Here is a 14,389-nt window from a genome sequence, read left to right as displayed (position 1 = left end):
CCACAGTTCTGTAATTATTTTAGATATTTTTTATACTTTTTAGAAATTAATTTAAATAAAAACGTTTTCAATAAGATATGATGGTGTAGTGTATAAATAGTTTTGAACGTTAAAGAAATGCTCAAGAGCTGCGGGTGTGATGACGTCACGAGTACGCTTCTGTTCTCGTCAAGTCCGATCTTCCTGTGTTCTTACCGAGAACAGACTTGACGAGAACGCGAGTACGGACTCGCGTTCTCGTGAATTGAGAAACGGCCAACGCATGTTTCTACCTGCTTTGTGTTTTATTTTGAAGGGCGTAAACCCGGAAGCTCAAACTATCCGCTTCTGTTTAAAGGAGCTACACTCACAGGCATATATACACGTATATAATACCTATGGGCGACATTAACCGCGCTTCGCCGCGTCCCCCGCTTTGTGTTTTATTTTGAAGGGCGTGAACTCGGAAGCAGAAGACGGAATCAGGAGGGTGTCACGCGTGTTTTCACCTGAACGATAAACAAACCCGCACCAAAGCGGTTGGACTAAAGTTCGGACAAAGAAGACAGAAACTTGTCGGACCCGACCGAATCGCACCCAGACCTCCCCAACATGTCCGAGTTGGAGGCGCGGGTCCGCGCCATCTTGGACGTCATGGTAACCGCCACCATGTCCGAAATGGACAAAGTTCTCTGCGGTTCGGATCCAGCCCGTCCAAACGACCCTCCTCCTGGGATCGAAAACAGCCAGGAGTCCTCGGAGCAGAAGGTAGCTGCCAGTCCGCTGGTTCCGGTTCGGATCCCCTCCCCGCCTCCATGTTGGGGTCGGGGACAAACAGCTGATCGTAGAAGTACAACAGCTAGCAGCTAACTGTTTCAGAGTTTAACTCAGCGGTTCTTCTTCGCTGACATCTATGTCTGCGTTGGAATCATAGACATCATATACGTAGACGCCTCGTCGGGCGGGTTCTGCCTATGCTGCGGATGCGTCAGCGCGTCCGCCATGTTGAATGTGGCAAATCTGCAGTCAGAGTCAGTCACTTAAACAGTATCGGAGGGACTTTAATCCACTGAGCTATATGGAGTGCTAATATATCGCTGTTAGAACGAGTCGCTTTGAAGCCACCAGCCGCCATATTGGTACTCCCTATTTTACCCCAGTAACTAGGGAATATCGGCCGGCAGAGGCCTGTCTATCTGATGTATATCTAGAAGCATGTAGCCTTGAGTTAAAATCAATTGAAACTTACCCAAACATTTCAGATTAAATTGTCAACAGGTATAAAAACTTTCTAAATATAATATATTACAATTTTGTAAAAACAGCTGCCGATTAAACTGAACTGTTACAACCTTGACATGATGTTTTACCGAGAAATCAATCAGAAGAGCCAAGAAAATGGTCAGACCCGCCTCTCTGGCTGCAATGCGCGCTCCCGACACAGAGGGGGAACAGAATTTCTGAAATATTTCTGAAATAACAGAAATATTCTGTGAAGCAAGAGTGCTAACAGCTGTGTCGCCTAAGTTAAAAAGAGGCTTATGAGGCACGTAAGGCCTCTGTACACGAGCTGTACGTGCTACCCCTGTGCCACCAGCACTTAATTTGCTTAATTTTTTTCCAAGATTTGACAAATGCATATCCCTTTTAAATCATTGCACAAATAAAACTTAAAAAAACAAAAAACAAAAAAAAAACTAAACAGGTAGCTTGAAATCATTAAGTAAAAAACTACATTATAAGTGCTTTCCCCCCTATTCCTCTTTGCTGAAAAAGCCAGGGCTGATCTTTAAATCCAAACTAGGATGCATGTTCAGGTTTTGTGTGAAATTTAGTTCCCCTGAAATAATCTGCTCTGCAGTCAGAAGACCACATTTGGAGAGGCTTGATTCCACAGCAGATTAATGAATTAACAATGAATAAATTATCTTAATGTCTCCCACACCTCAGACAACTATTCCTCTACATGTGAAGCTCTTCCTGTCTAAAGCTACACAAGGGAACAGAATATTTCAGTCTGCCTTTTGTCTTAAACAATCTGGTCTCCCTAGATCTAGAACGGAGAGATCGGTCAGATCATGTTTTAACTTATTGTTTTATTGTTGTTGTTTTTTTCTCCCACCCATTTTGACTTTTCCCATAAATTTGGAAACTATACTAGAATCTTCTCCTATCCAGTGACGTTTTCTAGTTTACTTTAAAAAAGTGATTTTAAAAACTAAAGGTGAAAACTCAGATCTTTTCAGGAAGCTGCAATTGTCATCTCCGGCGGTTTGTATCAGTGATAAATAAGAAGTGTTAGGAACGGACTGCATGTTGGGTTAAACTGTCGTTCAAGTGAACAAGAGTCAAATTCTTGTACAACAAATATTTTTATTTTTCAAGCACTTAGAATGATAACATGCTGGTGCCATTAAAATGTTAAATAATGGCTAAATCACTAATCAATGTGTAAACAAATGTGTAAATAAATATTTCATGCCGAAATATTTTTTTTGCCTCTTAAACAAAGATATAAATGGAATTAAGCATTTTCATATAGATTAATGTTAATTTTACATTTTAAAGTCACAAGCTTTAATGTTAATTTCCCCCCCCCCCCCCCCCTCTCGCACACATCTAATCCCGAGCTTTCACACCAACAATACATTTTATATATATATTATATATATATATATATATATATATATATATATATATATATATATATATATATATATATATATATATATATGTAATATAATATAATATAATTTTTATTATTTTATTTTTTTTGCATGCTGTTTATATCCTTGTCCATACACAGTTTTTTTTCAAAGCCTGGAAAAAGAGTTTAAAATTTCCAGGTCATTCTCATTGCATACATTTTTAATGAATGCAAAATTATTATTATTATTATTATTTATTTTTCTAATTATAAAATCTCTCTTCAAACTGCACTGAAGCTTTAGGGATTATAAATCCGTTTAAATGTTGGATTTTGGCTCTGTTTAGCCTGAGTTACGCTGAAGCGCCAGGAGATCGTGACCTGATGTTGTAGCAATTACTGCTGCAAAAGTTGTTCTCTGGGCTTTAAAAAAACACACTTTAACTCTGCAGAGGTTAATAAAGCCATTATCAACGGATCGTGAGGATCTAACGTTGGCATCGTGATTGGTTTCACCTGATATTTTATTTTGTGACTGAACGTTGCATTTTTTCCCCTCCAGGTGATCCGCTTCGGTCTCCTCCTGGCGTCTCTGGCTCAGGACGCCGTGGAGAAGGTCCTGCAGCTGTTCGACGAGTGCTCCACTGTGCTGCGGCTCGAAGTAGGCGCTCAGCTTTTACCCTCAGCAATCCTGGATTTATGTAAGTCGTGTTTTAAACCCCCCCCCCCCCCACCCCCCGTTGGTGCCGCAGGTGTCGCAGGGCGCCGCAGAGATCGAAGACCTGAGGCAGAGACTGAGGGGGGTGGAGATGGACCTGAAGCTGGTGATGGAGGGAGGCGGGGATCTGGGAGGCGAGGAGGAGGTGACGGAGGAGAGGGTGGAGGAGGAAGATCACCCGGGCAGCAACCATGCAGGGAGGAGCCCATGCACAGGTGAGCAGCCTCTTTCTTCGGTCGTAAAATGTAAAAATCAAACTTTCCATCAGTTCAGCCGCCCAGCAAACAGCAGTTTGATACAAAGTGATGCCTGAAATGCGTGGATGGTTAAAAGTAGCACAATTTATAACAAATGAGAATAACCAAACGATCAGTTGAAAGTGTCATTTAGTTACAAGTGGAAACAAATGCGTAGATAAACGATCAAATGTGTTATGTGCTGTATTTTTCAGACCATAAGGCATTAAATATTCTTCCCAGGTGTGTAATATCACTCCTCCATGTCCACAGCTCTCTGTCCCTCTCTATCAGGAGGACAGAGTAGCTGAACTACACTGCCCTGGTTCTAACATAAGGCCAAAATAAATGTAACTTTTATATTGAATTAACTCACTAGGTTTATTGTTGCTGGTGCATACTATTTACTAAAGGCTCCCACATACTCAGGCATACTGTGGCGCATACTGTGAGCTGGGCGGACTCTGCACTGACTCTCTGCGGACATTTTATCCTTCATAGTCCAGCGTACTGTTGTCTACATTTCTTGTGGTAAATTCCTACAATTCCCAGATTTTCTGCCAGTCGGACGAAGCAGCGGAACGGATGGTAAAATGTGTGATTATCTAGCTGAGCACCTAGAGCCGTTTTCTTTTCCAGCAGGCTCCCACCTGTCAGTGAGAACAGAGGGACTGTAATGCTGCGTCCTGGAGACACAATGTATGAAGCTCAGTGTCACATATGAAACAGTTTGATGTTTGATTGGCTTAAGACTTATAAAATGTCAAATGCCATCTAAATTTTTATATATTGTATTTTATATATTATATATATTATTTATTGATTGATATATATATATATATATATATATATATATATATATGCAAAATAATAATTCAGCACATAATTTCCTAGTAGTTGATAGTGTTAGATCATCCCCTGACTGTAAAATTTACCTGTGGAACGTTTTCACTCAGCCAGAAAACTGCTTGTTGTTGCAACCAAATCCTATGGGGTTCTGCGAGAGTAGGGAGTAGCAAGATGGCGGCCAGTGACTTCAGTTTTTTTTGGGGCAAATCAGCACTCCAGTGAATAACTAGAGATCACTGAGTGACGCAGTTTACCGTAATGCTCCTAATATCCATTGAGCGAAGCGGCTTTATTGCTAACCAAAGTCGTATTTACACATTTTAACAGATTTTTGAGCACATTTTACCACATAAAATCAGTCAGTAAGCACAACGGTGATCGTACTTCCCACCGAAGTCAGACTGAGGAATATTCAGGAGTGAGGACACGTCACGACTTTTCCATTTCCCCGACTGTTCTCCATAAACCGGAGAGACGGTTCCCAGTAGACGAGCAGTTTGTGAAATCCTCAGACCAGCCAGTCGACGCTCGGTCTGAAGTTATCTTCACTGTGACTGTGACGTGGCCGTTCAAAAGTACTTTAAAACTTAGCATATTATGAACACATCTAAATAAGTTGGCATACATATTTATCGTTGTTGTTTTTTTTCAGTTGTATTGTATCTATGTCGCATATTGTTGATTATTTAATGTTTGATGACATTCAGCCTCTGTTCTTTTTGTCTTAGCTGTGGTCGCTCATGAGAGCGGAGTCAGGCGGTCGCCCATAATTCACCTGTGGAGGAACAGAACGTATGAGGTAAAGCCGTGACTTACTCCACGTGTTTATGTCCTCACCCCGTAAAAAAGTCTTTTTTTTTTTTATCTTTTTTTTTTTCACAAAAGGTTCAGATAAAACATATATTTATGTTTGTGACTGTGACGTGATAAAATGTGGAAACGTTCAAGGGGTGTAAATACTTTTGATAATATGATAATAAATATCGTAACGCTCCTTATGTTTGAGCACCTAAGGGAGCCGGGGATGGAGCCCTGAGGAATCCCACGTGTGATCTTTGTTGGCGTATATCACTGCAGAAAGACACAAACCAGTTTAACGACATACAACAAAGTCCGCTAAGTGCTAAAACTGTTTTATTTATTAAACCGTCCGTTTAACTGTCTTTGCTGAACGTAAAACTCGTACCCGTATGACCAGGAACGGTTTCTGCTCACAGAGCAGGAGGCTTCAGGCCAGTTTAGCTGGTTTCTGACTCGGTTTCACCAGAAGTTGAACAGGAACCACAATAAAGAAAATGAGAGCATAGCGTTTGTGAACGATGTCTGTGTTTTAACTGCAGTCTGTCTCCTCCTGCTCCCTCAGGACAGCATCCACTCTGTTTCAGTAAAGCAGGAGATCCTGCAGGCCTCCGCCGCTTCTGCCCAGGAGGAGGAGGAGGTGGAGGAGGTGGAGGAGGACCCAGACTACATGGTCAGCTTCACGGTCTTTGTCTTTCAGATTTCAGGGAGTCAGAATCCATGTTCTGCCATCATAACGGATCTTATTTTTAGTTTCTCCTGACTGTGGTGGTCCAACCGGGTGGTTGTTGTTGTAATAATTTAAAATACAGGCTAAAAACGAGTCTGCAAAAACCTGGAAGCTTGACATGAAAATGTACAGTGTTGTGCTATTACACTGTTTTAAGTTATTTAATATTTAATAAATAACTCTCTGTCTGTTAGGTATTGTCCGGTGAATATCAGCCCAAACAGCTGATATCAGGACAATAGTTGAAACTCTGCACACACATAGAATAAAGGAGTGAATTTATTGACAGAAATAAAATGAACATCCAGAAAACACCACTATGTAATGCTGTTTATCTAAATTAACACCCTATTTCAATCAGCAAATCCTCTCTACTAAGCTAGTGAAATTTAACTAAAACTACTAAGCAAAATGAAGATAAAAGAAAGCTAAAGAACTATGTGCACACTAGAAGAAACAAGACAAAATAAAAGTGGTGACCACCATCATCATCAGAATAATTCAGTGAATCCTGGTTCACTGCAGATCTGAGTTAAAGAACCAAAGTTCATCTTAAAGAATGTGACTTGATGTTAAATTAGCTTAACTAATTCAGAACATTTGGTGTTTCCACCCATTTACAAAGCAAATCCTGAGTTAAACGAAACATTATTTGATAAAACAACATTTTAGAGAATGATTTTCTCAGTAAACTTAAGGGAAATTTGATTTTATTGATGTGATTATACTTCCGGGAAGCCAGGGGTCGCTGTAGCGATCGGTCGCTAAAGTCTGTTAATCCTAAAGTTACACAGAAACAACATTAAATCGACGTTAACTTTCCCTGTCGGTGCCTCTGTGTAACTTCGGTTCACTTTGGGCGTCTGGTTGAAGTACGCCAAGGGAAAGCTGCTTATCTCAGCAGCGGCTATGGGCTAGCCCAACGTTGCTATGGGAGTATGCGGCTCCGGGGTCCTTGGTGCGAGTCTTTGGCTTCGGCTTAGCTTCGATCCAGTCGGCAGTTCTCCAAACCCAATCCGACGATGAGATTTTCCCCTATTCGTGTTTGCCTTGTTGTGATGATGCTGTTGGACGAGCATCATAAAACAGAAGTCTCCATCATCTGTCCAGGTGGAAGCGGTAGACCCGGACGACGGCAGCGACCTGGTTTACACGGTCAGACCTCAGGGCCTCGTGAAGTCCTCGGTCCGAGCGCCGAAGGGGAGCCGGGGTCAGAGGGAGCGGCTCCTGAGCTGCCGACTCTGCAGGAAAACCTTCAGTAAGCTCCTGCAGCTCAAAGCCCACCAGGCCGTTCACGGCGCCAGCGCGGAGAAGCCCTTCGTCTGCTCGCAGTGTGGCCGAGGCTTCTCCTTCCAGCGGAGTCTCAGCGCTCACATGCTGATCCACACGGGCAAGTCTGCGTCTGTACCGTCCGACCCAGGACGAGCTCCGCACTGCAAATGGAACTAAAATTAAGTAAACTTTTCTAGAACTAAGTGTGTTTGTCCTTGATTTAAGCAGGTAAATAAGATGATCTGCCAATGGAATGAGTATTTTTACCCCTAAAATAAGATAATTAGATATACTGCACTTGAAATAAGATGATGGAGATGAGTTGTTCCTATTTAAAGTGCAAACATCTTATTCCATTGGCAGATCATCTTATTTACCTGCTTAAATCAAGGACAAATACACTTAGTTCTAGAAAACCTGACTTACTTTTAGTTCTCTTTTTGCAGTGCGCAGGTTTTGGGATTTGCAGGGTGCTTGCGCAAGTCTTGAAAGTCTTAATAAGTATGGAATTTTTAAACACTGTTTTCCAGACCTTGAAAAGTCTTGAATTTTGTGTGAAAGTCGTAATAAAGTATGGGGGAAAAAATGTATGGTAGAATTTTACAGTATGCTCAAAGGCATTGTGAAATGAGAAATAGGAAGGTAGGCTATAAAACTATAATTTTACTAACTGGTCACGTATTGTATTAGCCTGATGGAATCAAACACTTGTTTGATGTGAAATTCATGTACTTGTGATTTTCATGTTTTGAAACGTTTTCATCAGTAAAAGCATAATTTACTGTGAATAATGCATTTGTTCATTGAATACTAGCCTATAAAAATTAACATTTCTAATAAACAGTTTGTACAATCTCAACCAATGAAGTAGGCAGTAGGCACACAAGTATACAAGTACATGAAGTTAAGGTCTTGGGAAAAAAAATATCAGTTTTAAAAAAGTCTGGAATTTTAATTTGGAAAAAGAACAAGCACCCTGGATTTGTCGTTGCATTTAGCAACCGTTGACAGGCTTTTTATTTTTTTATTTTTTTTATTTCCCGCTCGTAGGTGAGAGGCCTCACACCTGCGAAGTCTGCGGGAAGGGTTTCACCCTGAAGCAGCTCCTGAGGACCCACCAGCAGCTGCACGCCGACGTGCGTCCGTTCTGCTGCGACCAGTGCGGCAAAAGCTTTTACCGCGCTCACGGTCTGAAGCTGCACCGCAGGGTCCACACCGGGGAGCGGCTGTACAACTGCCATTACTGCGAGAAAAGCTTCACCATACCAGGCAACCTGCAGCGCCACCTGCGCATACACACCGGCGAGAAGCCGTACAAATGCGACACGTGCGGCAAGAGCTTCAACCAGGCGGACACGCTGAAAGGCCACCAGCGGCTGCACACCGGCGAGCGCCCCTTCACCTGTGAGACCTGCGGCAAGGCGTTCATCCAGAAGAACGCCCTGAAGATGCACCAGAGGACCTCTCACCTGGACGAGCGCAAGCTCACCTGCGTCGCCTGCGGCACCGTGGTGCCCTGCATCGAGTCTCTGCGCAAACACATCCAGACGCACGCCGCCACCATCCCGTGCATGTGCGTGCGCTGCGACCGGCGCCTCTGCTCCATCACCGAGCTGCGCGAGCACCAGCAGCAGCACACGCTGGAGCGGCCGCACAGCTGCAGCGTCTGCGGGAAGAGCTTCAAGTCCGCCAGCTACCTGAAGATCCACCTGAAGGCGCACAGCGGCGAGAGGCCGTACGCCTGCGAGATCTGCGGCCGTCTGTTCACGCAGCAGAGCAGCCTGAAGTCACACCAGGTGGGTCGCCCTGCAGGAAGGGAGCGTACAAAAAAAAAAAAACACATTTTATTCTCTGTTGAGCTGATTTCTGCTGTTTACTACGACGGAGTATTAGGGCCGCACATGAAGAGAAAAAATATTTTTGCCATGACGAGATTAAACTCGACATGTCGACATTAAACTCAACATTTCAAGAATAAAGTTCATATATCGTGGCGACTTTATTCTCGACGTGTCGACTTTAAAGTGAACATTTCGATAATAAAGTTGAAATTAGTTCAAAATAGTTTGGAGAGAGCCAACCGCTGCACAGGATACCTGCACTGAATCCAGAATCAGACAGTTGGCTGACGATTCAACATGCCTTGTGTAGATGATTTGGTCAAATTGTACTTAAGAATCGGGTTTAGCAATAAGGAAATCCTCGGTCTTTTAGCCCAGAACCATGATTATACAGTTGCACCACGGCAAAGACTACCTTCACACTTAATTAAAACGCAGAGACTGCAGCTGTGGAGCGCGGTTGCTCTTTTCTCCAAACTTTGGAATGTCGAGATTAAAGTCGCCACGATATATCAACTTTATTCTCGAAATGTTGAGTTTAATGTCGACAGGGCCACTTTAAAGTCAACATGTCGACATTAAACTCGTCATGGCAAAAATATTTTTTCTCTTCATGTGTGGCCCTAATACTCCGTCGTACCACGACAGAGTATTAGGGCCACACATGAAGAAAAAAAAAAAGTTTTGCCATGACGAGATTAAACTCGCCATTTCGAGAATAAAGTTGATATATCGTGGCGACTTTAATCTCGACATTTCAAAGTTTAGAAGTGTGAAGGTAGTCTTTGCCCTAATCATCGCTGGTCCTTACACTAATAATCACGCTGTGGTTCTGGGCTAAAAGACCGAGGATTTCCTTATTGCCGATTCTGAAGTACAATTTGACCAAATCATCTACACAAGGCATGTTGAATCGTCAGCCAACTGTCTGATTCTGGATTCAGTGCAGGTATCCTGTGCAGCGGTTGGCTCTCTTCAAACTATTTTGAACTAATTTCAACTTTATTGTCGAAATGTGGAGTTTAATGTCGACTTTAAAGTCGACACGTCGAGAATAAAGTCGCCACGATATATCAACTTTATTCTCGACATGTTGAGTTTAATCTCGTCATGGCAAAAATATTTTTTTTCTTAATTTGTGGCCCTAATACTTCGTCGTAGTTTACCCTAAAAATGGACGCAGAAAGGCGTCATAGGCCACGTCTACATGGACATAAGTAATCGGAATAAACGGCCGATTGGAAGAAAAATGAATATTATGATCGGATTAAGCTCAAAAGGAATGATATTGTTATCCGAATCAGAGGGGCGGTTGATAATCCGATCAACCTGCTTGTAAACGCTGGTCAGGATCACACTGCAAAAACAGATCTAAAAAGAAGTAAAATGTTCTTAAAGTTAGTGTATTTGTCTATGATTTGAGCAGGTAAATAATACTATCTGCCAATGGAATGAGTATTTTGACCCCTAAAATAAGATAATTAGACATCCTGCACTTGAAATAAGTCGGTAGAGATGAATTGTTCTTATTTTAAGTGCAAAAATCTTATTCCACTGGCAGATCATCTTATTTACATGCTCAAATCAAGGACAAATACACTGACTTTAAGAAAATTTTACTTCTTTTTAGATCCGTTTTTGCAGTGCAAGGTATTCCGAATACGGACTGCACATGTTCGCCTGACGTAAACGTGACGTATTTCCGCGTTGGTGAGTGGTGGAAATACGCCAGGAAGCAAAACTCATGATAAACCTTTCTATTGGAAAAAATAAGAGCTCAAAATTGTTGCTTATTCAGTAACGTTTAAACTGTAATTAGAACATTGTGCAGGTCCAGCCTGGGCGCTTCAAGACGAACAAACTTGTATAATAATACAGCTTTGTTTACTATTTTTGTTGACAGAAGTTCTTCTTCTGTGTTTTTTTTTTTCTGTGTTTTATTTTTTCTGTGTTTTAGGGGAATTTGATAACTGCACATGTCAGAGTGGTTCTATTCAGAATAAAGCCAGGTGCAAAGAAACGCACATTATGATCGGATTAATTGAGTGTGTGCCCATAAAAACGGTACAATCCGATTATTTAACCCGTATACATTTTAATCTGATCATGAAATTTCATGCATGTTTGGATTGTTTTAAAAAAAAAAACAATCCAACCTTTTTATGTTTAAAACTATTTAACACATGTTAAGAAATATATACATATTAATAAAACTCTTATTAAATGATTATTGGCACCGCTTACACTCTCTTTGAACCTTTTATATACTTCTTAAAGTTCAGAGTATCTATGAGCTTTACTAATGTTCCTGGATTCCTGGGGTCTAAATATTAAGCGACACGGAGGCTAATTTCTATCAGCCAGTCCTCCTAGTAGGAAAAACCAGAGAACATGTCACTCAGTCTGGTAGGAGGTGTCGATATTAACATAATAAACACGTTTAAGGAAAACACCTGCTTGTTTAAACGTGACCATTTCTACACTGAGAACAGTGATTAAAACCAACTGGAGCTGTGATAAAAGACTGGGTCAGAACCTAAAATAAGCTCATTTTTTATATGTTTTTCCAAAAAGGGCTGTTCTTACATTATCACAGCAGAAAAACAAAACAAAAAAAGCTTCCCCATGTTTAAACAACCCAGCTTTTAAAACATCAGCCTGTACCATCTCTAATTAAAGGGGTGGAAACATTTACATTTTCTGTTTGAGAAACAGTCAACTAAATTAAACTTCTAAAGGAAAACAAAACAAATATTTTTTACATTCAAATTAAAGCCAAACAGCAATCTAAATCCAAACAAAACATCTCCCCTCCCTCTCAGGGTGGATTTCCCTTGTGATGCTGATTGAAAACACCAGATCCATGTCAGCATTGCTCATGAACAGGTGACCTCAAAGAAAAGGAGAAAGTGATGAGAACAAAAACAAGTTATCTTAAAGTTTCACCAATAAATATATAAAGACTTAAACCTTCCCCAAGTACAATTTTTTTTAAAAGACAGAAAATGCATGTTTACAGCACCTGTTAGTAGGGGGGGGGGTGTTAAATCCCTCACAGGTTGTAAAAAAAAAAAAAAAATCTACAAAGCTCGCTTTTGGAGAACTGCAAAAAGGGAACTAAAAGAAAGTAAAACTTTCCTGAAATGAGTGTATTTTTGCCTAATTTGAGCAGATAACTAACACTACCTGCCAATGGAATAAGATGTTTGCACTTAATACAGGAACAATTAATCTCCATCATCTTGTTTCAAGTGCAGGATATCTAATCTATTTCATTTTGGGGGTAGAAATACTCATTCCATTGGCAAATAGTCTTATTTAATTGCTCAAATAAAGGAAAACTACGCTCATTTAAAGACTATTGTACAGAAAAAAGGCCTTTTCATCTCAAACAGAGTCGTTTACGTTGGCTGCTGTCACCATCACAGATAACCACTGAGCTATATTATACACTGGAGTGCTAATCACCGTCTGTTTGAACGAGTCGCTTTGAAGCCACCAGCCGCCATATTGGTACTCCCTATTTCCCCCCAGTAACTAGGGAATATGTGCGCTACAGCATCGAATAACGAGGATTTTCTCATGTTCAGGGGGAGCTTAAGACTTTTAAAATGTCAAATGCCATATAGTTTTATGTTATGTTCTAAAAATATCAAGTACTGAGAAAGTCATGTGCTGAAATATTTTGCATTTTATTCATTTAAATATATATGTTTAACATTTATAACTTTATAAATAACAATATACAAAAACATATATATATATATATATATATATATATATATATATATATATATATATATATATATATATATATATATATATATATATTTAATATGAATAACATGTAAAATATTTCAGCACCTAATTTCCTAGTAGTTGATAGTGTTAGTACATCCACTGACTGTAGAATTACCTGTGAAACGTTTTCACTCAGCCAGAAAACTGCTTGTTGTTGCAACCAAATCCTGTGGGATTCTGTGAGAATAGGGAGTAGCAAGATGGTGGCCAGTGACTTCAGTTTTTCGGCAAAATCAGCACTCCAGTGTATTATATAACTCAGTGCAGATAACCCATTAAAACGTGGCTTTCTGACAGATACAGGAAGCAGAGATGTTGGGAGCTCTGGATTTAAAGGTCTCGTTCCCCCCCCCCCCTGCCCTCCTCAGGTGGTCCACACCGGCGAGAAACCCTTCAGCTGCGACACCTGCGGGAAATCCTTTGGCAACACGGGCAACCTGAAGCGGCACCAGCGCATCCACACGGGCGAGAAGCCGTTCAGCTGCGACGTGTGCGGCCGCTGCTTCAACCAGGGCAACAGCCTGAAGGCCCACCAGCAGATCCACACCGGGGAGAAGCAGTTCATGTGCGACCGGTGCGGCAAGAGCTTCTCCTACCTGAGGAACCTTAAGGACCACAAGTGCTACTACGTTTGACGCCTTCAGGCAGCCAGCTCGTGACTTTCTTCCTTCCTTCCAGACTCCAGGGCTGGTTTCTGTCGATTCGGCTCACAGAACAGGGGGTTTCAGGCCGGTTTCACCAGAAGTTGAACAGGAAACACAAAAAAAAACTAAAGACATTTGGCCCAGTGGTGCTGATGCGTCAGCCTGCAGGCTCCCAGGAAAAACGTCACAACGGTTCTGGTTTTTTCAGTAATTTCAGCGAGCTACAGCTCATTGGTTCAAGCTGCAACTTTTTAGATGTTTCTCTCCTCCAGTGCACCTTTGATGAAATGATTTGGTCATCAGCGTCTGGAGATCTGGACTGAAGGCTGAGGACGTAATGAAGCTGCAGGACTTTGGCACCGCTGCACTGCTTGCAGGGTTTCCAACATGTTTGCTGTCAGATTTATCCATTAACATGTCTCTGTAACCAGAAGATGTGCTGAAGCCTTCACGGCTGCGGTGCAGAGGGAAAATCTGCCACTTCCTGTTCCACCATCTGAGGCTGCAGCCAGAAAATGAGTTGCATACCATTAAATCAATATTCTTTGTAAAATATTGACTGAATTCTTTCTGCTTTCTCCACGTTTACATTGCTGCCATGCCTTGTTTGTTAGCGTCTGCTGCTCTCCTACGCAGGCTTGACCTGGATAGGTTCGTTTCTGGTTTCAGGGACGGAAACGTTTTGTTTTTAGGTGACGCGTTTAACCGGATCTGAAACTGATGAGATCATCTTGACTTGGAGTTGCTGTTACAGCTCTGTCAGCAGTTTTTACTCGTTCATTACGGTCTTATAAACCTGTAATGAACACGTTTGTTTTGTTTTTTTCAAACTTGTCTTTTATCAAGATGGAAAGGCAGGGCATGTTGGGAGCAA

General features: G+C 41.4%; 1 protein-coding gene across 1 annotated transcript; it reads left to right on the top strand.

The window, feature by feature from the left end:
- The first annotated feature begins 303 nt into the window (after positions 1–303).
- Positions 304–14,068, top strand: LOC105933066 (gastrula zinc finger protein XlCGF57.1). The gene is made up of 8 exons (XM_021321457.2): positions 304–747; positions 3,189–3,287; positions 3,379–3,559; positions 5,158–5,228; positions 5,793–5,900; positions 7,068–7,347; positions 8,280–9,025; positions 13,240–14,068. The coding sequence occupies exons 1-8, from the start codon at positions 592–594 to the stop codon at positions 13,504–13,506; spliced, it is 1,908 nt and encodes a 635-aa protein (XP_021177132.2). The 5' UTR covers positions 304–591; the 3' UTR covers positions 13,507–14,068.
- The last annotated feature ends 321 nt before the right edge of the window (positions 14,069–14,389 follow it).

The sequence above is a fragment of the Fundulus heteroclitus genome, chromosome 18 (assembly GCF_011125445.2).
Source record: "Fundulus heteroclitus isolate FHET01 chromosome 18, MU-UCD_Fhet_4.1, whole genome shotgun sequence".
Classification (NCBI taxonomy): Eukaryota; Metazoa; Chordata; class Actinopteri; order Cyprinodontiformes; family Fundulidae; genus Fundulus; species Fundulus heteroclitus.
Note: the sequence above shows the minus strand (reverse complement) of the source record. Positions and strands in the feature narration are given on the sequence as shown.

Excerpts from the sequence above, each read along its gene's own strand:
- LOC105933066 (XM_021321457.2), top strand. The coding sequence starts at position 592 with ATGTCCGAGTTGGAGGCGCGGGTCCGCGCCATCTTGGACGTCATGGTA. Across the intron at positions 748-3,188 it reads AGGAGTCCTCGGAGCAGAAG|GTGATCCGCTTCGGTCTCCT; the intron begins GTAGCTGCCAGT and ends TTTCCCCTCCAG. Across the intron at positions 9,026-13,239 it reads GCAGCCTGAAGTCACACCAG|GTGGTCCACACCGGCGAGAA; the intron begins GTGGGTCGCCCT and ends TGCCCTCCTCAG.